This window comes from Miniopterus natalensis, chromosome 11 (genome assembly GCF_054644295.1).
Source record: "Miniopterus natalensis isolate mMinNat1 chromosome 11, mMinNat1.hap1, whole genome shotgun sequence".
Taxonomy (NCBI): Eukaryota; Metazoa; Chordata; class Mammalia; order Chiroptera; family Miniopteridae; genus Miniopterus; species Miniopterus natalensis.
This window is the reverse complement of record NC_142091.1, coordinates 32,694,038-32,720,742: the sequence shown is the minus strand read 5'-3', so window position 1 is coordinate 32,720,742 and position 26,705 is coordinate 32,694,038. Positions and strand designations below refer to the sequence as shown.

Genomic DNA, 26,705 nt, shown 5'->3' with positions numbered 1-26,705 from the left:
ATATAAAAACAGATAATCTCAAAGATTTATAGCCTAGTTGGGTTTTTTTAATCCAGTAAATTTATCCTTTCGATGCTTAATAGATACACTTGGCTTCTTAAATGTTCTTTGAACCAATCATCATCTTAGTGATTCTCAAGCTAATTCATGAGTTAAATAAGATCTCTTACATGTGGCTCATTTTATATTGTCTGAGAGTCATGATTTACCTTTTAAAAAATTATACCTCATCAGGCTTGATCTGCTCCATGATATCAGAAGAAAACCCATCCACACACCCCTCTCGAGAATTCAGGGATCTTGCAGTTTGAACGTAACACAAAGGCATCTAGTACTCCTTTCTGCAGCAATCCTCTGGACCATGTTTCCTCTGAAGAGCAGTGAGCATTACCAGAGTTACCAGATCCACCATCCATCACTGTGCGGCTGGAGTGGAGGCTGGGGAAAGAGCAGCACAGCCAAGGCTTAGAGAGAGGGACTTTCCCAAGGTCTGAAAGGTACTAAAGTTACGTGTTGTCAGGGCTGGGACTCGCAGCAGGTTTGTCTTGCACTAAAGGCAGGACCGTAGCTACCTACACTCCTCACACATTCACGCCATGTCTCATCTGCCTCTATCCTCAATGTATATCACATATGCATCGTGCATAGTAAGCACTCAGTATATATTCCATGCAATTAAAAACTTTTAAGTATTCCTAGTGACTGGAGCTTGGATGTTTCCAAAGGGCCAATTCTATCAATTAGCCTCACTTCAGAGCACTAGAAAAGACAGACGCCAGGAGCCAGACAGGCCCGTGTTCTGTCCCATCATTGCCATTTCGTGGCCAATTTAGCAGTGTAACTCAAAGCAAAAATGAAATTATGTGAGCCTCAGTTTCCTCCCCATCATATGTGGATAATCCTCATATTTTTGATGATTAATCCTTGCTCTGAGGATTGAAATAGAAAAAGGAAAGGAAAGCACTTAGCACAACGCCCATCCCCATGGTTCCCCCACCAGAAATGGTCTTCTGGTCCTTCCCTCCCCTCCCCTCTCAGCAGACCCTGGAAGGCTCTGATGCCTTGGCTGTGTGGCTGCTCCTACCAGCCCCCTCCCCAGCCACACAGTGATCAACGGATGGGAAAATCGCTCTGTTCAAACAGGTGTCACTGTTCTAAACCTAGAGTCTCATTTCCTGATCGTGTCTTAATCTGCTCGTCGGTGGTGAAAGTTGATTTCTTGCACATTCTTATATCAGTGGGAATGTCTGCCCTGGGCTGACAGGCATTATGGGCTGGCTTTGACATACAGCCCTACAGGGCCTGAACAGCCCCTATTCTTTCCCAGTCCTGAAAGGGAGCTTTGTGCCAAGGATTCATTAAACTGCACCGCACAGCCCCTTCATAAATGGGGCTCAATAATGAACAGTCGATTTAACTGGAAAAGCTGCTGGAGCTGTTAAATTAAAGGGAAATAAAGTGCACTTTAGACTCAGTCTGCCAGAAGAAATGGTGACCTAAAAGGAAAATCTTAATTTTTACTGAATTGAAGTTTTTAAAAAGTTTAATATGTCCAGGAAGCTTCCTCATGACAGGCAATGAGATGGAAAGACTCAGAACGCAGGCTCGAGATGGTGTGTTTTTTACTCACCACTGTCGTCCCCAAGTGAGTGTAGGGCACCTAAAGGAATGATCTAAATTTGAGAAAGAAATATCAGGGGCCTCTGCAATGGGCCACACAAAATGTAGGTTTTTAAATTGTGTTAAAGGGTTTTAAGACCAGGCTTTCTCTATCACTCTTTGAACACTGAAGGACCAAGAGCCATGCTTTTCCCTTACTCTGCTCTTTCAGGGAGGAGCCCCAGTTGTTTCTCCTGATACTCCAGGTGAGTTATATTCGATTTGAGCAGCGAGCTCTGGCATCTGACTCAGCAGCCTCTCCTTTCGGTGTGAGATTTTCGGAAGTACGCATAAGTGCCCCAAAGAACTTTCCCTTCAGCCTTGTCTTCTGCAGGATAGAGCTTCTTAGCATAGTAAGCTAGAACTTCTACTCAGCTATGCTGGGATGTTATTGTTTTTAATAGCCCTCACACACAAAAAGCAAACGCCCCTGCGCTTTGGCAGGTGCAATAGCCATATGGTCGTCTTACCTTTTCTCTGCTAAGCTGCTGTGAGCTAGGGACTCTCAGCATGTCCCTCTTTCCTCTTTGTAGTCACATCTTTATATAGAATCTGCTCCTGGGTATGTTACAGGCGTCACAGTCCTAGCCAAGGCCTTTTCTGGTTTTCATCTGAAGCATTGTTTTACCATCAAAAACGATGAAGTCGCTCATCTCAGAATTTGAAGAGGAGTCTGAAAGGCAATGTGAAATAAATGAAGGCCCACTTCCACCATCGTTGTTCAGGGTCACGGGAATCCAGACACAGATTTTCAGTTGCAAAGATGTATAGGAAAGGAAAGGCTTCCTAAGAAGTTTTATGTTCTCTTTCTGAATTATACTTTATTTTTCATGTTGAAATCTAAGCCATCTGTTTACTTTTTTAGGACTCTGCGTTAGGCAATTGAAAGCTACCTTGAAAATATCCTGAAGTTGAAAACTATAAGTCTGTGTGTGTATTCATTTTTAATAGTAACTATGGTGACCCACTAAATAGTATTTTATTTTTTGTCCATCCACCACTAATGAGTCACAGTTGACCAAAATAAGTCACAGGTTCTCCATGCCATGAAATTCTGTGTTAATAATAAAACTGCGGCCTATGACTGCTCCTGCGATGGACTTTGCCCAGTGTGAGCCCTGATAGTTATTAGAGTCTACACCCTCATCAGACCAAACAAAGTTTCGTTCACCTTTCATTAAAGATTTGCCAGAGTCCAAATTGGCTAAGCCATCCTCTGTGGATTGTGTGGTCCTGATTACATTTAGCAGTGGGGTACATATTCATTAAGAAATACACATTAGACCAGGCCAACTTTTACACATGGCATCAGCCATTCCAATGCAGTCTTCTACCCATGAGTTATCTCTTCTCAGACAATTACAACCTATTCAAAAGACATTTAGCTGTAAAGATGAGAGATAAGAGGACTTTCTGGATCTGCTTAGACCAGAGGCAGACTGTAAGTGAAGGAGAACTCATCTAAAGGAAAAGCCCCGGGAAAGTGATGGTGATCAAAATCAAAGTACAGCGGAAAGTATGTTTCTAAAGGATTCAGAAAATTCCTTAATTCTTCCATTTGCTTTATTGACTAAAATTTTATGTGCCTTTTTCCCTACCAGTGTGTAATCTTTCTGAGGAAAGGAAAAATGCCTGTGGGACAATTACAAAAGATATAAACATAAGTGTAATGAAATACCAGAAGGAAAGAAAGGGAGAAAGGAACAGAAGAAATATTTGAAATGATAATGTCTGAGAATTTCTCCCAAATTAATGTCAGCATCAAATCACAGATCCAGGAAGAGCAGAGAACACCAAGCAGGATAAAACAAAAACAAAAACAAAAACACACACACACACACAAAAAACCCTGACAATAACAAAATACTACACTTAGGCCTATCATTTTGAAACTACAAAAAATGAAAGATAAACAAAAATTCCTGAAAGAACCCAGAAGAAAAAAACACCTTACTATGCTAACACTAACCAAAAGAAAGTGGGAGTCGCTATGTTAATTTCACACAGAGAAGACTGACAGAAATGTTATCAGGGATAAATAGGGGCATTGCATAATAATAAAGGAGTCAATTCTCTAAGAAGACATAACAGTCCTTAAAGTGTATACATCTAACAACACAGTGTCAAAATACATGAGTTAAAAATTGGTACTACTGCAAGGAGAAAAGAATACATTCACTATTATACTTTGAGGGTTCAACATCCCTCTATCAGTAATGGACAGATGCAGCAGACAGAAAATCAGTAAGAACACAGTTGAATTCAATGACATCATCAATCAATTGGATATAATGAACGTCTACAGACTACTTCACCCAACAATAGCAGAATGCATATTTTTCTCAAGCTTACATGGAGCATCCACCAAGATAGACCATATTATGGGCCATAAAATGCACCTTAACAAATTTAAAAGCATAAAAATCATATAATGTCTGCTCTCAGGCCTAATGGAATTAAACTAAAAATAATAACAGAAAGATAGCTGGAAAATCCCCAAATACTTGGAGATTAAACAATGCACTTTTAAATAAAATATGGGCTAAAGAAGAAATCTCAAGAAACCTTAAAGAATACTTTGAACTGAAAAATAAAACACAATCTATCAAAAGTTGTAGTATACAGCAAAAACAGTGCATAGAAGGAAATTTATAGCATTGAATGCATTTATTGGCAAACTAGAAAGATCTAAAATCAATCATCTAAGATTTTATCTTAGGAAACTAGAAAAAAAAAAAGAGGAAATTAAGTCCAAACAGAAGAAAATAAATAATAAAAATTAGATATATCCAAAGAAAATCAAAACACTCATTTGAAAAATATGCGCCCCTATGATTATTGCAGCGTTATTTACAATATCCAAGATTTGGAAGCAGCCCAAGTATACATCGGTAGGTGAGTGGATAAAAAAGCTCTGATACATTTACACAATGGAATACTACTCAGCTATAAAAAAGAAGGAAATCTTACCTTTCTGACAGCACTGATGAACCTAGAGGGTATTACGCTAAGTGAAATAAGCCAGTCAGAGAAAGGCAAATACCATATGATTTCATTGATATGGAATCTAATGAACAAAATAAACAAAACAAAATAGAAACAGACTCATAGATACAGAGAACAGACTGACAGCTTTCAGGGGCTGGGAATTTGGGGAACTAAGCAAAATAGGTAAAGAGATTAAGCAAAACTAAAATCTCACAGACAGAGACATCAGTATGGTGATTACCAGATGGAAGAGGAGTGGGGCAGGTAGATGAGAATAAAGGGGGAATAAATGATGATGGGAAGAGACTAGACTATAAGTGGTAAACACACAATACAATATATAGATGATATATTATAGAATTGTATACTTGAAACTTATTTAACTAACCAATGTAACTCCAATAAATTCAATCAAAATATATAATTTTTGAAAACTGGAGCAAGAAATTAATGAAATTGAAAACAGGAAATCAATAGAGAAATACAATGAAACTTAAAGCATATTCCTTGGAAAGATTAATAAAATTGGTAAGCCTATAGCCAAGTTAACTAAGAAAAAAAGAGAGAGGACACGAATTATTAAAATCAGAAATGAAATAAGAGACATCATTGCAGATCCCATGGATATTAAAAAGGATAATGAAGAAAGACTATGAACAACTCTATGACCACAAATTTAATTACCAAGATAAAAATGGATCAATTCCTTAAAAGATACAATCTATCAGAACTCATGCAAGAAGAAATAGGCCATCTAAATAGGCCTATATCTAGTAAAGAAATTGAATCAATAATCAATAATCTTCCCAAACAAGAACCACCAATCTGATATGGAACATTCACCCTACATGATGATGAATGATGCAGGCAGGTCCAAGTAGAACACAAAGAACAGACAAAAAGTTTGTATCTAGAAAAGCTGTCATCAGTGGTTTTGCCAAAGATGAATAGAATCACAGAAGCCTACCTTGGGAAGACTGTTACCAATGCTGTGGTCACAGTATCACCTTACTTTAATGACTCTTCGTCACTGGAATCATTGCCAGTCTCAATGATCTTAGAATAATCAAGGAGTAAACTATATTATTGCTTAGAGCTGTTGCTATTGCTTATAGCTTAAACAAAAAAGTTAGAGCTGAAAGAAATGAGCTGATCTCTGACTGAGGAGATGGCACTTTTGATTGTCAAACCTCAATATTGAAGAAGGAATCCTATCTTTGAGGTTAAGGCTACAGCTGGACACAGCCACTTAGGTGGAAAGAACTTTGATGACAAAATGGTCAACCATTTTATGGCAGAGTTCAAGGGCAAGCATAAGAAGGATATCTGTGAGAACAAGAGGACTGTCCATGGCCTCTGTATGTGCTAAGTGTACTTTCTCTTCTAACACCCAGGCAACTATTAAGATTGAGCCACTCTATGAAAGAACCAACTTCTATACCTCCATTTCCCATGCACAATTTGAAGAATTGAATGCTCACTTATTCTGTGGCACACTGGACACTATACAGAAAGCCCTTCAGGATGCCAAGCTAGACAAGTCCCAGATCCATGATATTGTCCTAGAGGGTAGGCATACTTGTATTCTCGATATTTGGAAACTTCTACAGGACTTCTTCAATGGAAAGGAACTGGATAAGAGCATTAACCCTGACAAGGCTGTTGCTTACAGGCATCCATCCTATCTGGAGACAAATCAGAAAACATTGGAGATTTGATGACCTTGGATATTACTCCTTTTTCTCTTGGCATTGAAACTGCCAGCAGAGTCATGACTATATTCATCAAGCTCAACACTACCAATCCTACCAGGCAGATGCAGACCTTCACTACCTACTCTGACCACCAGCCCCATGTGCTCATTTAGGTTTATGAAGACAGGTGCACCATAACCAAGGATAACAACCTACTTGGCAGGTTTGAATCCACAGGCATACCACCTGCACTCTGTGGTGTTCCTCAGATTGAAATCACTCTTGATATTGATGCCAGTGTCACCTTCATTGTCTTTGCTGTGGATAAGAGCACAGGAAGGAGAACAAGATTACCATCACTAACCACAAGGACCGTTTGACCAAGGAAGGCAGGGAACACGTGGTCCAAGAAGCTGAGAAGTACAAAGCTGAAGGTGAGAAACAGTGGGACAAGGTATCTTCCAAAAATTCACTTGAATTCTTTGCAATCAACATAAAACAACTGCCAAAAATGAGAAGCTTCAAGTTAAGCTCAATGGTGAAGATAAACAGAATATTCTTGTGAAATGTAATTAAATAATCAAATGGATTGATAAGAGTCAGACTGCAGAGAAGGAAGAATTTGAACAGCAGCAGAAAGAGCTGGAGAAAGGCTGAAACCCTATTATTCCCAAACTGTCCCAGAGTGCAGGAGGTGAGCCAGGAAGAACGCCTGGGGTTTCCCTAGCGATGGAGCTCCTCCATCTGGTGGTTCCTCTTCTGGGCCCACCAGTGAAGTGGTTGATCAAGGCAACCTGAACATACACTTTGTTTTTGTTCCTTAAAAACATTGAGAACCCAGATTTGTAGCAAATTCCATGGCACTTCTAAGGGTGAGCTGATATGGTAAGTAACTGGCATCCTCGATACTTGAATATGGAATATGTGTAGATGGAAAGGAAACAACCTTGCACTTTCTATGCACTGCATTGTAAGTGGAAAACCAATGTCTTAAGTCAAACTATATTTGAAATTGGCACACACACACAAAAGAACCCCAAAACACCACAATACAAACCACGTACTTTTACTGCATTCAGATACAGTTTTGTTCTAAGGATATAGGACAAAAATATGGAGGTAATGTTTCCCTGGGGCCTGAATAGTGTTAATTATGAGAGTGGATGTTTGGTGGTACATGTACTGAGCATTGATTACCAAGTGATAGTATTGTTTGCATTTCCTTTAATAAATGCATTTTGTATGTATTTATGATATGTGAGGCCTCTAAAATGTGGGACTCAAGACAGGGCCCATCTTTCCCAGACGTTTTAGGCATTATTACTAAACCCGTTTAACAGATGAGAAAACTGAGACTTGAGTGTATCAGTCAGCATAACATGTAGGAAATAGAAACATCTCTAGAGAGTTCAAGCAGAACAGAATTCAATACACAAATTATGAGTTCACAAAATGAAAACAAGTCCTAGGACATGGAGATAAAAAGCTACTTTCTACTTTACAACAGGAAAGGAGAAATTTCAGACAGATGATGTTGGGCTTTGTTTGGGTGGAGTGGGTATGTGTATGTAGATTTGATGTAGAGGAGATGAAAGGTTTCCATTTAATGGTGTCTTTTGGTCAATAAAATGAGGCAGCTGAGAAGGCCAGCAGAGTGAGGTAGGAGGTTTTAGAAGAAAGCAATGTATGAAAGTGAATGTGGAACATGTTCAAAGTAACTAGTGTGATTGCCAGACAGCTTTCAGATTCAGTTGCTGATGTTAATCATTAATTTATAGGCAAACAATTTTCCTAGTTACCTGCTCTTTAGGTTTAGGACATTTACCAAGATAATGTCTGATTATCAGTGTCATATTCCAAATGAGATGGGAAAAAATGCTCATAATATTGCTTTGTGAAACTTAGCACTTGTTTCCACCCTACGTATGCCTCACATACAGTCCCAGCCCAAGTCCAAAGTCTGTCGGAGACTGTGCCTCAGTCTCACGAAGTTCCTCTCCTTTCAGCACCTCCAGATATCCTTCCTCTAACCCAGACCACCTCCAGCTCTCAGCCCCAAACTCCTGAGACAAAAATCTACAACCAGAGTAACCACAGATCATGAGAGACTCAGTCACACTGCAGAGGCAAAGGTAAGACTGGAGCCCCTGCCTGAGGAGGGAGTCAGTCCCCAAGCTGGAGGAAGAGGCAGTTTGAAACAAGGACCCTGTTAGTGTTCTGTGAAAGCTTCTACAGCGAAGAGGAGGTGTGGATGGAGACAGGTGTGCTTCTTGACAGGAAAGTGGGATGTTAGAAGACAGAAAAAGGGAAAGGGGAGTAGAACTATACAGGTTAGGGCAAAATAATTATGGTAATTAAAAATCTTGGGGGCCTGCTTGCCAGGATCCTAGGTGGGAAGTCTCTTTCTAGGTGCTTGCTTTCTGCTACTAACTTACGATGCCTAGATCAGCAGTCTTCAAAATAGAGTGTACATACACCTGAGGGTGTGAAAAGACTGCACAAGATACTCAGGTAGGAGTAGTGTTAACAAGATAAATGTTCATACCCGCAGACCCCACATGGACTCTTTCTTAAAGTTTGTTGGAGAGGCTTATTTCCCATTCCATCTCTCAAAGTTGTCTTTCTTTCATTTTAAAAAGCAAAGGATAGCCATTCCCTCCTCTCCTATTCCTTTTTTCTCTTTCTATTTCTTGCTCTTCCCTTGTCTTCCTGAACAACCCAGTGTTAAAGTGTTTGGGGAAAGCAGAGCAAAGTCCTATCTGTGCTGGCAGTCAGTGGGGACAGGGTGTCGAAGGGGAACTGAGGTGGCCCACAGCAAGGGGTCAGAGCCCAAGCAGTGAAGGGAAGCCAACCCATGGAGCAGCCTGACCCGGGGGAGGTGGAAGTCCATGGGTGGAGGGAGCTTTCAGATGAACGTCAGAGCCAGAGCACAGTGAGGAAAGGGGCAGAACATGCCAGAGCCCAGACAAGGTAAAGAAGCAACCCTATGGAGAGAATGCCCAGCATAGTACTGGAGAGGGATGGGGAGGGCATTCATGCAGGAGAAGGGGCAGAGACAGGGGTGAGAAATTGGCTTCATACAGGAGGGTTGATCTAATTATATACAAACATGTTAAGGATCAAGAGTCAGTGTTCTCACTTTGAGAAAAAAGTTACAAATCCTGAAGGAGTGGAGGGAGACTGAAATGAAATCGCTAGCTGGTGATCTCAGGGCAGCCTGAGGAAGTAGCCAAGGTGGACCCGAGGAAATCCTGAAGGGATTTACCGCAAGCAGCAGACTGATCCAGCAAAGTGTGATTGACAGCTGGCAAAGTACTCCAAGTCCCTGCCCTTAGGAAGTGAGACCCTAACCAAGGCCGCTTGCTCTGCTGCTTGAGAGCTGCCTGACAGAAAACCAAACTGCCACGTCACGGCCAGCTCCTCCTGCGGCTAACACACTTTAAAGAACAACGCTTTGTTCCTGCTTTCCTTTTTCAACATCATTTCCTTTGGGTTCAACCATAAATATAATGCGTGCAATGTAGAAGTACAAAGGCACAATTGGAGAAATTGCCACGGACTTTTTAATTTTGCAACAAATGTTTATAAAGATGCTTTTGTCGAGTTACCTATGTGGAGAGCTTAGCACTAATAGCACCAAGCTCTTTGCTAAGATCCTCTCCACATTCCTCTATCAGTTGTCTCAACAGCTTCTTAGGTCTCTGCCTTAGGTTTCCACAGTGTCCTCTCCCTGCCGTTAGTGGGGAGCCGGCTCTGATCTGGGTGGGGCACCAGAGAAGTTTTTCTTGCCCAAGTGACACAGTTGCCATAAAATTTTGTCCCTAACCTGTCATCTCCTACACTTTCAAGAGATTTGGAAACGGACCCCCACTTAGTTGAAAGTAAAAAGTAACAGTACAGATACTAGTAGGACTTCATGTTTCCTCCTTAAACACATCTTATATTAATTTTCCCACCAGTTGGGTCCTTCGGATGGCTTTGCAAGAGGAGCAGCAAATGGGAAAAGCAACTTCTGGCAACCTCTGTTCGGTGGCAGCAACTGCACACTCTGCCTGATCAACTACCTAGATTTAGCCTTCAGCCAACTGCACCGAATGCTGCTGCTCTTCAGGAAAAGGACCCAGAGAGCACCAGAAACAGTTCAAAATGCAGGTGCTCAAGGAGCCCAACTGCGGCCCCACCAGGAGTGGGCTGGAGGGACAAAGAGGCCAGGCAGGGGCCCCTGCAGGAGCTCAGAGCAGCAGCACCCAGACTGTCCTCACTGACAGCAGATAGTTTTTGTCAATTTGTAGTTGATATGTGCAAAGTAACTGCGAAGTGATGATGTTAATGTCACAGGCAGTCTGCAGAGTAAAACTCCTTATTTTGAAACATTGGGTGAAAAATAATTCAATTGGATTTTCAATCCATTCAAGCTTTTACAAGAAATTTCCACATTACATTTGTAAAAAAAAAAAAGAAAGGAAAAGAAAGGGAGGGAGGGAGGGAGGGAGGGAGGGAGGGAGGGAGGGAGGGAGGGAGGGAGGGAGGGAGGGAGGGAGGGAGGGAGGGAGGAGAGAGAGAGAAGGAAGGAAGGAAGGAAGGAAGGAAGGAAGGAAGGAAGGAAGGAAGGAAGGAAGGAAGGAAGGAAGGAAGGAAGGAAGGAAGGAAGGAAGGAAGGAAGGAAGGAAGAAAACAGAGATTTTAGTTTCTTTAAATGCAGTTTCAGAGAATGGCAGTGCTCTTGCAGGTGTGGTTCCTCTGGTTGGGTGTTGTCCTGTGCACTGGGGGGTGCCTGTTTGATTCCAGGTCGGGGCACATGCCCAGATTGTGGGCTTGATCCCTGGTGGAGGGCTTGCTCGAGGCAGCTGATCAGTGTTTCTCTCTCATATCGATTCTTCTTTCTCTCTCTTCCTCTCTCTAAAAATCAATACAAAAATGTTTAAAAAATAAGAGAAAGGGAATGAAAAGATTTTAAAATTTTTATTACCTACTTATGCAACTGAAATATCTCACCAATGGTGACTATGAAGAAATTGAAGAGATCATCATTAATAATCATAATTGCACGTTGATAATTATCTGCAGTCATTTCAAGTATACAATTGGAAATAAAAAATCTATATTTATTCAAAATAATGAATATTTTTCAAAATGTGTTAATGTGGCTAACACACCTTTGAAATAAGCCATACCACTGTCAAGAAAGCATATAATCTTTGTAACTAACCTGTAATCCAATCCTCACCTTGCTTTCTTTCACCTCCATGTAATCTTTCTTACTTCCCCTCCTTAGTTTCAAATGAATAAAAGAAGCTGTAGAACTTATTCTAGGGAGTATCTGATATCTGGCTCCCCAGCATACATCATCAGTTTGGTTCAAATAAACTCATATAGAATTTTCCTTTCAAAGTCTATATTTATTCAAGCAAATTAAAAAATTATAAAAACTTAAGATTTGTAGGTATCTTCCTTCTAAATTTATATTTAACATATTTCTTAATAAATTATATTTTATTCTTTTTATAATTACACGATATAAAGAAATGTCATTTTTTTCAATGAAGCCAATATTGCCTATCAGCTTACTACAGTGTGCCCAACAAATAAAATCATTTTCTCTCCTTGCCATGATATTAAAAATGTTGAGAAGTGCTGCCTAATCCATGGAGAAGTAATATGTGCTCCATCTCTGCAGTTGCTTCCATGGTCCTTAAGAACTTGCGCAATTAAATACCACATCCCTCTACCAGCTCAGGATCCATTCCCAGACATATAAAGCTCATTTCCCCTCCACCTAAAGAGAACATGGCCTTTGGAATGTCTTCCCCTCCTTTCTTTCGGCCAACTCTTCTTAGACACTCTCTGAGCAGCAAGATCTCTGAGCCCCGAGGCTTGGGCAGCAAACTTCACAGGAATTTGCAACTTGTCATGGTTATTGAGATGTGTTACAACCCCTTTCTTACTACTACTACTAATTTAAAAGTTCTAGAAGGGGACATCAGAAGCCTGCCTTGGCCAGGTTGGGGAGGGAGTGATGCGGCAAATGCTAGAAGCAACCTGCTTTTTCTTTCGGCCCAAGGCAGAAGGCCATTAAGCTCCTGGTCCCTGTAGAAGCAAGGTCCTGTCCCTGGATCACCAGACATTATGTACAGAAGATGAACATTTGGGAATGAGCCATCAGCATGGAGAAGGTAGTTGGAACCATGAGTGCTTAACAAACTCCTAAAAATCAAGGGTCCCAAAACTTGTAGAAACGGAGCAAGAATCTTACTCTGCCCCTCGCCTTACTCCCATAGATGTCATGTGCCCCTTACCTGCTCAGGAGTGAGATTCCCACATTCCTTTCTTTTGTGCCCCTTGACTTAAGCCTCAGAGTTCTCTTTTTCTCTCTCTCCTCATTACAGTGTTTTCCTCATGTTCCAATGAGTCATCAGCACAATGCCTTGGGATCACCCTGCCTCAGTCACCCTAGGAGGCAGCGAGTCTCTGCAATATATCATGGCAGCTTCCTCTCACTTTACCTCTGCCTCCAGATGCTCATGTTGGCTGCAGGTAGGAATCGTTGTGAGGCTCTGATTCTCTGATATGTAAGGGGAAGGAAAAGGAAAAGGGAGGAAGCTGGAAGGAAAAGTTTGACAAAAATACAAATGCTATGAGACTCTGGGGAAAGTTAAGAAGTTAACTTTATTCCACTTACTAAGTACCAGGCAGTGTACTAGGCATTTTTACTGGTATCTCCTGGTCCAGGCCTGCTGGTGTGTGTGTGTGTGTGTGTGTGTGTGTGTGTGTGTACACCTGAGTGCAAATATGCCTTCTGTGGGGCAAAGATTGAGAGAAAATAATAGAGCCCTGGTGGTAATAAAGAAGCGTAAGTTCTGAGAGCTTCAAGATAATCTAGAATATGATTGGCAAAAACTAGCTCATATGCTCCCATTTTCTCATCTCATGCTCATGGTAAATATTATTCATGATTCTCAAACATCTTTACCACTGAGCTGGTCCACGTTCTTTCTCAACACGGTTATCCAACTATCCATCCAGAGCCATCAGAGTTCCTGTGTGATCCCTCCCTCCTCAGGACCTGACCTGCACGAGCTAGCATGTCTATTCCCCATGTCCTGCAGTCACATTCCTCAGGTCCCTCTCCTCCGGGTGAGTTAAATGAGGAGCCCAGGGCCCAAATATTCAAGAGCTTCTTGCTCTCAGGATCTTGCTTACTATGCACCTGTACCCTGAAAGTGAGTGTGTCCTCAAAATTTGTGCCCTAAGTCTTTGTTTGGCTCACCTTAGCCAGGCCTAGACTTCCTATGTCCAACATCTCCTACTTCCTCCTAGCTCTGGGTGAATGTTAAGGTCAGAAAAGAGACCCCCTCCCCCCAAGATCCAGCAACTATTTTCACACTTTGTTCCCAGGATATGTTAGTATGGAAATAGCCAATCATGTGTGTAATCAATCCCCCTTCATCTGCCAAAATCCTGCCCCCAGCCCACCCTGACTCTACCTCTGCTCTCTTTTCAGGAGCATTCCAAGTCCAGGGGCCCCATGAACCGGTGGTGGCCCTGCTGGGGGGTGAAGCTGAGCTGCCCTGTTTCCTCTTGCCTCGTCAAAGTATTAAAAATATGAAAATAAGCTGGATTCGATCCCTACCCTCCCAGGTGGTGCACCTGTATGAGGATGGGAGGGACAGGCCTTATGAAGCCATGGAGGAGTATTCTGGGAGGACAGAGCTTATGAAAAACGCCATGTATAAAGGGATGGTGGTCCTGAGAATCCTCAATGTCCGACCCTCTGACAATGGGCAGTATCGCTGTGGGTTCCGGTATGGCTCCTTCTACAGTGATACAATGATTGAGCTCAAAGTGGCAGGTAATGGCCCACATTTATCCCCTTAACACCCTACGGGGGTGAGTTTATTCTGGGATGGGTTCCTTCCTCTGATGCAATTTTCCTGGGAAATATGAAGAAGTCACAGGAGAAAGGGTGATGGCCATTACTCTACTCACCCCATTACTCCATAGAGCACTGCTTGGGGCTGAATAAAGATAATCAAGAGACTCATAGTGGGCGTCAAGAAATAGGCAGGGCCATTGGTGTTGGATTGCGTTGCACCTCTCTCTCCTAAGAAGCTAGGTCCCCATCTTTTGTTGTCAGGACTTCTTCAGAGCCTCAGTTTCCTGTTCTGCACAGAGGTCTAGTCAGCAGCAAAAACTCTCCTGAAGCAGGGGAGGGATATGTGTGCAGGAAAATGAGCTTAGGATCTGACTTCTCTCTCTTCCACTTCCCAGTTCTTGGCTCACATCCTCAGTTCCATGTGGAAGTCACTAAGTCCAAACAAATGCAAGTAGTGTGCACATCAGAGGGCTGGTTCCCTCAGCCGAAGGTCCAATGGATGGACTCTGAGGGAGCAGAAATTCCAGCTGAGTCTGAGACTCATACCCAGGACAAAGGTGGCTTGTTCCATGTAACAACATCACTGCTCCTCAGAGAACCTTCTCAGAAGAATCTGACATGTTCTGTCTGGAACCCAGTCCTGAATCAGAGAAAGGAAGAACGTTTGTCCACAGCAGGTCAGTGCTCTCTCTCCCCTCACTTTGCCCACAAAATGGGTTTGACGCTCACACTCCATGATGGTGGCAGCTCTAAGCACATAGGCTTGGTTCAGTCTCTTCATCACACCCACACCAGTCTTGCTGCCAGGACCCAACTTTCCTCCTTTTTTCCTGCCTTCTCCCATCCTTTCCTGACAAATGTTCCAGTCTCCACCTACTTAACCTTTCCATGGAATTGGACCTTCTTGTCTTAGGCCATTCAAGCTGGTGTAAAAACATACCACAAACTAGATGACTTATAAATAACAAAAATTTATTTCTCACAGTTCTGAAAGCTAGAAGTTCAAGATCAGGGTGTCAGCACAGTTGATACTGGTAAAGGTCTTCTTTCAGGTTGAGACACTCAAACTCTCCTCATGTCCTCACATGCTAGAAGGAGCTAGGGAGCTTGAGGGGGATAAGGGGTAGTCTCTTTTATAAGGACACTAATCCCATTCATGAGCTTAAGATCTCACATTGGGCATTTGGATTTCAAAATATGAATTTTGAGGGGACACATTCAAACCTTAGCACTCTTCCACAAAAAACACAGACTTTCTCCTTACTAGTCCTCCACTAGGTCAATCTCTCCTGCTTCTCATTTTACAACGTTTCTCCTCAGCCTTTTGACCTGTTGCAAAAATACTATGAGCCTAAACAAGATCAACTTCCTGTTGACATGCAGTTCTGATTTCGTTATATCTTGCTGCGTATACTGTATATTCCACCTCTTTCCTGATTTCTTGCCAGGCCCTGTTGTCATGCCACTATTTTCTTGGATGTTTGTATTTCTGCTTTGTGGTATTTCTTCACAGAGGCTACTGTTCATCAATATTTTTAAAATTCATGGCTAAATGTTTGGCTAGAATATTTATCTCTTCTCTGGCAGCATTTTTCCAGTGAATCATGATTATCTTTTTCCTCATTTTTCCATGTATAATCTGTGTGCTGCTGCTATGCCAGCCTATTGTATTACTCATTATTACATCCACTGGATTTTCCTGGGCCAGCTATTTCCACAAATTTCTTGTGAGGCTGGGAGGCTAGTGTATCTTCCAGTGTAGCTGATTCTCACAGTCAACTGCTGCCACAGAGACAGGCTTCTTCCTACAAATATGGCTCCTGTGTGTGAAGATCTGCATCATATCCAATGCCCCCTGCTTCTTTCTAAACAAAAATATCTAGGATGCCAACCTCGGTTCCTGCACCATTTGTTACAAATAAGCATGTAGCTTTTGATCTGCTATGTAGGTCCATCTCTGCAGTAAGGACATTTTTGCCAGTACTTTCTGACACTTGCTATCACATGGTCTTCTCACCATTCCCCACACCTCTCTTCATTTTTCTCCCACATAGTGTCTATGTGATCATAGCTGCTTTTATTTTTTTTTATTTTTTTTTAAGTATATCTTTATTGATCTCAAAGAGAGGCAAGGAGAGGGAGAGAGAGAGAGACAGAAACATCAATGATGAGAGTCACTGATCGAGCCCATAACCCGGGCATGTGCCCTGACCAAGAATCGAACCCTGATCGCCTGGATCCTAGATAGAAGCTCAACCACTGAGCCACACCCAGCAGGGCCATATCTGCTTTCAGCAACCTTTGCACCTGCTTTAAAGTCTGGTGTTTGCAGGTTCTATATTTGGTTCTCTTTTATTGCTGGTATTTTATTTCCAAGAAGAGAAGAGTAACTGACTTGTGTAGCCACAGTCATAGTGGAAATCTAAAAGTTTGAATTTGTGTCAGAGGTGGGGCGATTCTAGGTGATGACAAGTCCAGAAATGGCCATGATAGCAAGTGGAGAAAAGTGAAGACAAAGTGAAGACCCATGTAATTTCCCCTCTCTCTAGCTAGCAAACTTCACTCTTGTTTATCTCCCTCTTTCTCACTGAGCCCTGGCCACACTGGCGTTGACCAGGTCCTCAAAGGCACCAAGATTTTTCTTACATCTGGCCTTTTCATTTGTTGCTGCCTCTGACTGGAACATGCCATTCTGACTTTCTTCTTAGTACAGTGGTACCTCGGTTTTCGAATGGAATCCATTCTGGAAGACGGGTCGCATTCTGAAATGTTGGAAAACCGAGGGGTTCACAGCCAACAGGTGGGCCTCAGAATCCTGTCCTCAGTTGAAGCTGTGTGGCATGTGTGACTTCCGAGGTGTGTTTGAAAACTGAAGCATTTACTTCGGGTTTGCAGCATTCATAAACCTAAATGTTTGTCAATGTAGACGTTCGAAAAACCAAGGTATCACTGTATCATTTATTTAAAATTTGAGAGTGTGACGCAGTGGGGTCACACCACAATCCTGCTCCAGTCTCCCTCTTCTCTATCCACACTCTCCCTTTATTGCTTCATCCCTTCCATTCTGAACTGTCTTACAGCTCCCATTACACACACACACACACACACACACACACACACACATTGAATTATTTCATTTCATTATAAAGGAAAATTCAACCTTCTTTTACTCCTACCTCCAAATTTGCCTGTCCAGGGCCATCAAAGCCTCAGCTGTACAAAGGAGGGCCTTTCATGTAGCAACCATAGCTGTTAACATGAGGCTAAAATGAAAGTGCAATGACAATAATGTGTATCTCTCAATACAATATCTGCATCCATTCCAAAGAGAAAGTCAGAGGAAACTGACATGTAAACACGGAATAAGGCTTCTCTAAGGCAATTTGTCCATCCAAACGAGCCGGAGCTGAGCACTAAACTCATCAAATTCAAGTTCTCAGTCTTTAGCCCACAACTAATTTCAGAGAAAGGGACATTAGCTGGCTTCAAGTTCGGGAGCTACAGAGAGAGCAAATCACATAGGTTTTCACTTTGATTCCACTTTTCTCCACCTGCTTTTGTGGCCGTTTCTGGACTTGTCTTCACCTAGAATTGCCCCACATCTGACTTAAACTCAAACACTTAGATTTCCAATTGAATATGGCTGCATAACTCAGTGTGTCTCCAGAGCATTGTACCCCATTTCTGTGGTACAATTATTCTCTCCATTCTCCATCTGGGTAACTACTACTTATCCTCTAACACACTAGCATCTCAGCTCCATGATGCCACATTTCCACCATTACACATTCATACACACATTTATCCAACAAATATTTATTGAGCAACTTTTGTGGGCCAGCACAATGCTTAACACTGAGAATGTCATCATGGCTAAGACATAGTCTATACTTATGATACAGACATTTAGCAGGAGGAAAAGACTGTGCAAAAGAAAAACCTTTGAAGGCTAGACCATGCCTGCCTTGTTCAGCAGTTTCACTAACACCTGTCACTGCAGGTGGTGCCTGACAGGAACTCAGTACATTTTCTTTGAATGAATAAAATTCAGATATAATACAATGTATGGAGTAAGCCCAGGATGCCATGAAAACAAAAAGGAGAGAAAGATTTTAGAAAGAGAAAGAGAAAAAGTGAAACGGCAGTTTTCAAAATGTCAAAAACGTAATTCTCATAAAAATACATAGAGACCGGGTGCCATAATCTTACTTAACTCTTAAGTGAGAGAGTGGACAACAAGGCTGGTTCAAAATCAGAGAAAAATTCCATCCTAAGATGAGGCTGCTAAGTTAATGTTCTAAAGGTCAATGACACTACAATAAAGTTTTACTTCGCTATATCAGATGATCCTTACATAAATTTATGGATAATATTTTAGCATGATAGTAAAAAGACATAGAATCTGTTTTTGCCTTATTTCTGTATTTTAGGCCCTTTTTCTCAACAAAGGCTTCTTTGAGATAATATTGCACCTGATTGCTGAAGAGAGAGGAGAAGTTGTCCAGTAGGAATGGCAAAGGAAAGGCACCGAGTGTCCCAGGAGTAGGGAAAGTGAAGAGACCCACCGCACTTCCATCACCCCGGCCACTGTCAGACCTTGGGCCTGATCCAAAAGTGAACATATTTCGGTTATAAAACGTTAAACCCCAATGTCTCGCTTTTTGAGGACAATCTTCTATTCTTTCAACTTTATACTTTATCTCTATTTACACAGACTCTTCAGCCTCATAGACACCTCTGGCCCCTTGATTCTTTCATGCTTCCCAGGTACCAGCTTCAGTCTCATCTAACCTCCATGGGTCACCTCCCTGACTACTCTTTTGTCAAAACTCTCAATTCTGTTATACACTGTTACACTGCTGCTCTTCCATGGAAAAAATGAATTTATTTGCTTAAATCTACTTTCTGAACAAGTAAGCTGAGTAAGATAGTATTTGAATGGAGGCTGGAACTTACTAATTAACCATAATTTGAGAGACAATGGAGGTAGAGGGAGGATCCGCAACTGAATACTGTTAGAGGGATTATGATTCGGGATCCACTGAGCAAGAAGTGAATGTGGGGCACTCTCTTCATGAAACTGATTGGGGGACATCTGTATTTCAGTTGCTGAGCCCGTCAGTGTGACAGTCATCATAGTGGTTACAGCTTTGGTAACATTTCTGATAATGCTGATTCTTCTCATACTCGTTGGACTTTATTTAAACAGAAAGAGGATCAAAAACTGGCACAAAAACAGGTAAAGCCATTTTTTTCCCCAAGATATAAATGTACATTCTCAAAGGTATCTGTCCTCCACCTTTCTGCTTAGGAACAAGATCAAAGTCAGCAAAGGCTCTGCTCAGAGCAAGTCACACCAGTGAGACTCTAATACCTCAACTGTAACATATGGAAAATAATACTTTCTTTCTAGAACTCCTGTGTGGATTACAGAAATAATTTACATAAAGCATCCCTGCCTTACACCAACACGAAGGCCTTCAATGAGAGGCTATTATTATTGTTGTTATTATTATTAATGTTGTGGGAGAAAGAGGAGGAAGAGAGAACAGGACGGAAAGGTGATGGGAGGACTGAATATTCGTGGTGCACTGACTATGCCCGAGGCATAGAAGCACTCATGCGTGAGGCCTTAAATTGACCACCATGGGTAATACTCATTTTGACATCATTCACCTTTTGCCCAAGAAATACAAGTAAAATTTATAGCTGCTCATTAGACCAACAAAGAGTTACAACTATGCTGGGTATACTTGCAATGTGTTGGCCCCGGATAACACATTACTGAGCCCCCCTGTTCAAGATCACTTTAGTCTTTAAAGCCACACAATCAGCAAAGAGGGTTATGAGGCAGAGAAAAGCAAGACATGTGACCACTGCTCAGTGTAGGGTGTGCATAGTGTGCTTGCAAACTCTCCTAGAGTGTTCGTCTAAACCACCTCTTTCCTTAGACTTCTTGCTCTATCTTAAATTGATTCAATAAACTCTGTATTTTGAACTTCTTAATTTGGCATAGAGTTGTCTAAAACATTTCCTTACTACTTTTTTATTGTCTGAAGGATCTGTAATAATGTTCTCTCATTCCTGATATTGAAATTTTTGTTTTATCTTTCCTCCTCCTAAAAATTTATCAATTTTATTCATCTTTTCAAGGAATTATCTTTGATCTTATTGAATTTTTTATTGTATACTAATAAACTTTCATTGACTTTTGCTCTTAATTTAACTATAGCATTTGAACTTTGTGTTTAATTTGCTCTTATTTGCTAGCTTCTTGAGGTAGAAACTTATTAAGTGATTAGTTTTTTTCCTTTTCTTCTTTCCTAATATAAACATTTAATACTATAAATTTCTCTCCAGAAGGGTATTATGCTAAGTGAAATAAGTGACACAGAGAATGACAAATACCATATGATTTCACTTATATGTGGAGTCTAAAGACAAAATAAATGAACAAGCAAAAGAGAAACAGACTCATAGACATTGTGCACAAACTGATGGTTGCCAGATGGAAAGGGGGTTGAATGGATAGGTGAAAAAGTGAAGGGATTAAGAAGTGCAAATTGGTAGTTACAAAATAGTCATAGGAATGTACAGTACAGCATAGGGAATATTGTCAATAATATTATATGGTGTCAGATGGGTAGTAAATTTATTGGGGTGATCACTTTGCAAATTATGTAAATGTTTAACCACTATGCTATACACCTTTCCTCTAAAAATCAATAAAAATATGTCCTCAAATGAGGATTAAAAATATACATATATCTTTAAAAGTACTTTTAACATTGGGGCTATCAGAACCTTCCAAAGTAGATGAGTTCATGAATAAATTAGACTATTCCACAGTGGTTGACCAATTCTTCTCTCTAATACCCACAACTGTCACTTAAGTATCTATCATTTAAAAAATCTTCAAACCCAATGCAAAATAAAGTTAGTAAAATGTACTATTTGTATTTTTAGTCTATCATTAAAAAATCTTTGAACCCAATTCAAAATAATGAAATAAAATGTCCAAATAAAATTTCCTCCATAGACTGCTTTAGCTGTAGCTCATGAATTTTAATGTATTATATTTTATTGTTCATTCAAATAATTTCTAGTTTTCCTTGTTATTTCTTCTTTGATCAATGAGTTATTTATAAATGTGTTATTTAATTTCCAGATATTTGGGAATATTCAAGATATTTCTAGTTTAATTCCATTGTAGTCAAAGAACATCATTTTCTATTATTTTAATCCCATTAAGTCTACTGAGACTTGTTTTCTTGCCCAACATATGGCTTATCTTAGTAAATATATTATGTGCACTTACAAAGAATTTGTATTCTACTATTGTTGGGTGGATTGCTCTGCAATATCAGTTAGGCAAAATAGGTTGATTGTATTACTGAAAATCCTTTCTGATTTTCTGTCAACTGGTTTCAGCAGTTTCTAAGAATGGAGTATTGAGATTTCAAAGTATAATTGTGCATTAGTCTATTTCTTCTTCTCAGTTTAGTCAGTGTGCTCTGTTTATTTTGTTTCATGTTATAAGGCATATACACATTTAGGAATTTTATGTCTTCTTAATGAACTGACCCTTTTTGTCACTATAAAATGCCCCTCTTTCTCCCTGGCCATATTTCTTGCCCTCAATTCTACTTTACCTAATAGCAATATAGCCGCTTTAGCTTCCTTATGATTAATGTTTACATAGTGTATCTTTCCCCATTCACTTACTTTTAATCTATACATAAGTGGATTTCTTACAGAAAGCTTATATGGATCTTACTTTTTATCTAGTTGAATTATTTCCGTCTCTGAACTAGATTGTTTAGGTCAGCACTTTCCAATTGAAATAAAATGTAATCTTAAACTATATAATATGTAATTTTAAACTATGTAGTATCTACATTTAAAAATAAAAATGAACATTGGAAATTAATGTTAACAATATATTTTTGTATAATTTATCAAAAATATTATTTCAAAATTTATTAACAAGTTAGTTTACATCATTTTGTATCAATTCTTCAAAATTCAGTATGCATTGATACTTACAGCTCATCTCAATGTAAACATTAAGTATTTTTCAGAAATAATTGATTTAGAGTTCAAAAATTTATAGTTGAAAGAGTAGATTCAGATACCCAAGTTGTTCTAAGCATACTTGAAAGATTTCCATGATTGGAGTGTCCATTTTTATTTTATCTTATTTTTTTTGTTGAATTTTTGGGAGTGACATTGGTTTACAAAACCATACAGATTTCAAGTTACAACTCAATAAGACATCACCTGCATACTTCATCATGTGCCCATCACCCCAAGCTAAGTGTCTTTATGTCCCCATTCCCCTACTTTGCCCACCTCCACCTACTCCCTCTCCCTTTGGCTATCATTACACTGTTGTGTGTGTCTACGTGTTTTATATATATATTATGTGTATATACATATATATGGTTTTTGTTTAATCCTTTCACCTTCTTTGATCCAGCCCCCCAATGCCCCTCCCCTCTGACAGCTGTTAGTCTATTCCACGTATCCATGCCTCTGTTTCTGTTTTGTTCATAAATTTATTTTGTTCATTAGATTCCACCTATCTTAGATCATAAAGCATTTGTCCTCTAACTGGCTTATTTCACTTAGCATAATAATCTTTAGGTTCATCCATGTTATCACAAAGGGTAAGACTTCTTTCTTTTTTAAGGCCAAATAGAACTCCATGGTGTACATGTCCCACAGCTTTTATATCTTCTCATCTACTGATGGGCACTTGGGCTGTTTCCAGATCTTAGCTATTGTAAATAATGCTGCAGTGAACATAGGGGTGCATATATTCTTTCAAATTAGTGTTTCAGGTTTCTTGGGATATATTCTCAAAAGTGAGATCATTGGGTCAAAAGGCAGTTTCATTTTTAATTTTTTGAGGAAATAGAGTATCCATTTTTAAATTTAAATTAAATAAAGATTTAAAATTTAGTTCCTCAATTGCACTAACCATATTTCAGATGCTCAACTGCCACGTGTGGCTAGTAGCTACTATATTTGACTGTACTGTTTAGACCATTGATTTGGTTAGGTTTAAACTTACCATTGTGCTATTTATTGACAATTAGTTATTTGTTCCTTGTTTTCTTTTTTGCCTGCCTTATTTTGGCTTAATTACATATTTTTATTATTTCATCTTTAATATTGACCTATTAATTATAACTTTTTGTTTCATTTCTTTAGTGGTTACTCTAGGGTTTACAATATTCATCTCTAACTTGTCCTATTTGATCCTGAACCAATATTATAATACTTTACAACTAGCATAAGAATGTTACAATGAGATGTTTTATTTTCGCTGTTCATTGTGCTATTTTTGTCATAGATTTTACTTCTACATGTTATATATATATATATATATTTTTTTTTTTTTTGCTTTAAACAGCTCATTATATTTAAAAGACATTTAAAAATAAGGAAGAAAAGCCCAGCCAGTGTGGCTCAGCGGTTGAGCATCGACCTATGACCTATGACCCAGGAGATGGAGGTTCAATTCCCAGTCAGGGCACATGCCCCAGTTGTGGGCTCGATCCCCAGTAGGGGACGTGTAGGAGGCAGCCAATCAATGACTCTCTCATTATTGATGTTTCTATCTCTCCCCCTCTCCCTTCCTCTCTCTGAAATCAATAAAGACATATTAAAAACAATTAATTAAACAAAATAAGGGGGAAAATGTAGCCTTTTAAATTACACCCACACTGCCATTTCCACTACTCTTTTATTCCCTTGTGTAGATCTACATTTCCATCTGGAGAAACTTTACACTTCCTGTTCTGTGTGAATGCTGCTAACAAATTCTCTTGGTTGTTATTTGTCAAAGAAGCCTTTTTTTCACTTTTCATTCTCTTTCTTTCTCTCTTTCTTTCTTCCATTTTTAAGGCTATTTCCACTGGATGCAGAGCAAGTTTAGAGTAGCCTTACTGTTAAAGCTAGTTTAGTCCTATTCCTGTCATAATCTTTCTGGGCTCTCTACTAAAAAACAAGGTATCTCCACTCTGAGTAGCTGGAACTCTAATGTCTTTCAGTTCTGTGTGAGCCTTGAGAATGGTCCAGCTTATGGCTCCCATCAGTACTTTGCCTCACCTCATATATTCAGCATTGTATTTAGGAACCAGTTCAAGAGAATCCCTGTGTAGATTTCTGGAGCTCTCTTTTTGCCTCACTTACTTTTCTCTGATATCCTGCCCCCCAAATTCTAACCACCTCAGCCTCTCTGAACTCTGATCTCTGTCTCTGCATCTTCATAAGGCAGATCTGCCCATGGGGTTCTCCTCTCTGCTCTGCAATCTAGAAATAGTCTCAACACAGTAGGTTGGAAAATTGTATTGTTTCTCTTTGCTGCAGGACCACAACCCTCTGCTGGCTATTATTTAATGTCTGAAACAGTTGTTTTTTAAATTTATTATGTCTGATTTTGTTAGTGTTTATTCCAGGAGGGCACATCTACTCCCAGTTACTTCATTGTAGCTGGGAGTATGTCTATTACTCTCTTTCTACAGGTGAAAATTTTCTTTTGACTTCTGTGACCCTGTTCAAGGTCATCCTGTCCTTAGAGACCTGGGCTGTGAGAGGCAGTCTGTCATGGGCCCTGAGTGTCCCCGCACTTGTTCCATGACTAAGGTGATGTAAACGAGGTGCCCAAGACACAAAATTTAGAGAGGCACTAACTCTCCTCTTTATAAAAATGCTGCCCCTGTTCTTGCCTGACCCTGAGAGTAAATGCCTCCCTGAACTTTGGTCCAGGTGCTTCACTTGCCCACCCCAGTCCCAGCTCTGCCCTGCACACTCTTGCTAAGTATGCCAAGGATGCAATGCCCAGAATTCTCTTTACTTGGATGATTTCTCAAGGTTGAGTTTCCAGGGACAACCTTGAGAAATGAAATAATTTCTTTTCTGGACAAAGAATAAACTTGTTTCCTCATATTATAAAAACAGGAAATCCCGGGGCGTCCCTTGCCATGGCACCGCTCCAGCCACCACTGCCTGTGATGCCGCCCTCTGCCCTGCAGACCCAGACCCCGAGGCTGCCAGAGTCTACACGACAGGGGCCGCCCCGGCCAAGACAAAGGGGCAGCAGTGTGACGAGGCATCAACATCACGTGCTTGGAAAAGCAGGACCAGAACTTAGATGATGCCACCATGAAGGTGGGCCAGTGCGTCACTGCGCTCCAGATGGACACCAACAAGTGTGCCAACCAGTCGGGCATGCCGACATATGGCATAAGAAAGCCTATGTCTACCACCCCAAAACCGTATCCTGCCACCCATGGACCACTCAGCAATCAGCTTGCAAATGGCCACCACCAAGAGTGCCAACCCGACAGTATGACAGCTCCCAGGACCCGGCAGTACATCTATGACACCAGGCAGGGCACCACCAAGTGTGACAACTCCTCCATGTCTCGGCAGATGGACCACACTCAGGTGTCAACCAGAGCAGCCAGGTCTTTCACTTCGGCCAGGGGACAGGAGTTGCGTGGCTGAGGCAAAGCCAGACACTGCCCCCTCCACAGTGCTGCCTCTCCCCCACCAAGAACCGCACAGGACACGCCCACCCCTCAAGGAGGCCCTCCCTGGGAACAGCCCCACCCAGGAGCCCTGGGACCAAGAGATACTGTGAAATACCAACTGTGGACCCAAGGCAATAAAATCTCTTTTGGGGGGGGGAAGAAATAAATACCCCAAATTCAGTTTTCCATCTATCATAGTGCAACATCTGCATAAGCTGAAATCCATTAAGGCCTCTTTGATTCACCCTCCTTGGTACCGAGGGACATGGCAGATGGACGCAATTGAACACGAGCCTGCGGTTACTACTTTGCCATGAGTAATAAAGTGCGTTTTCTCTGACCCAGCAGTCTTGTTTCTTGTTAGCATCCAGGAAACAGTAACAGGCTAACTTATTGGCTTATAAGTAAATGAAATGCTGGGCCCTGCACCCTTCTTGGAGACTTTTATACAAGGTAATGTACTCTTTCCCTTTTGACTTCATGTTTCCCAGAAGTTACGGGAGGAAACTCTGAGACTGAGATTCGGCCCATACTGAAATGTGTAAGATTAATAATTCTTGATTTTTATACCATTGAATTGGAGAGTAAAAAAACAGCCACCTCATTTTTCTCCTGCCAATCCCACTCCTATCACATGTGTCCCATTTCACATTGGCCACACACCCATGTTTCTCTACTTCTGGGGAACTGAAGAAACTGTTGAAAGATCACAGTTTCTCATGCTCCTCAAATACACCTTCTCCCTGTCTCTGGGTATTTCATTTTCTGTCTGTCTCTCTGTGCCCTCTCCATGTCTGTCCCATTGCCAGCATATGTCTCCTCCCTCTCTTGAGCCTTAGTTGTGTGTCTGTGTGTGACCTTGGAGCCCATCTTTCTCTTGATGCCCTAAAACTTTGAAGATCTCATCTCCTGGCAGAGATCTGGGACAGCAGAGCTCAGGATCTGGAT

General features: G+C 40.8%; 1 protein-coding gene across 1 annotated transcript; it reads left to right on the top strand.

Moving 5' to 3' along the window:
- The first annotated feature begins 2,298 nt into the window (after positions 1-2,298).
- Positions 2,299-25,375, top strand: LOC107532380 (uncharacterized). The gene is made up of 8 exons (XM_087822161.1): positions 2,299-2,424; positions 6,042-6,216; positions 6,671-6,795; positions 12,728-12,875; positions 13,843-14,190; positions 14,610-14,891; positions 19,321-19,453; positions 25,183-25,375. Exons 1-8 carry the CDS (start codon positions 2,299-2,301, stop codon positions 25,373-25,375), a joined length of 1,530 nt encoding a protein of 509 aa, XP_087678287.1.
- The last annotated feature ends 1,330 nt before the right edge of the window (positions 25,376-26,705 follow it).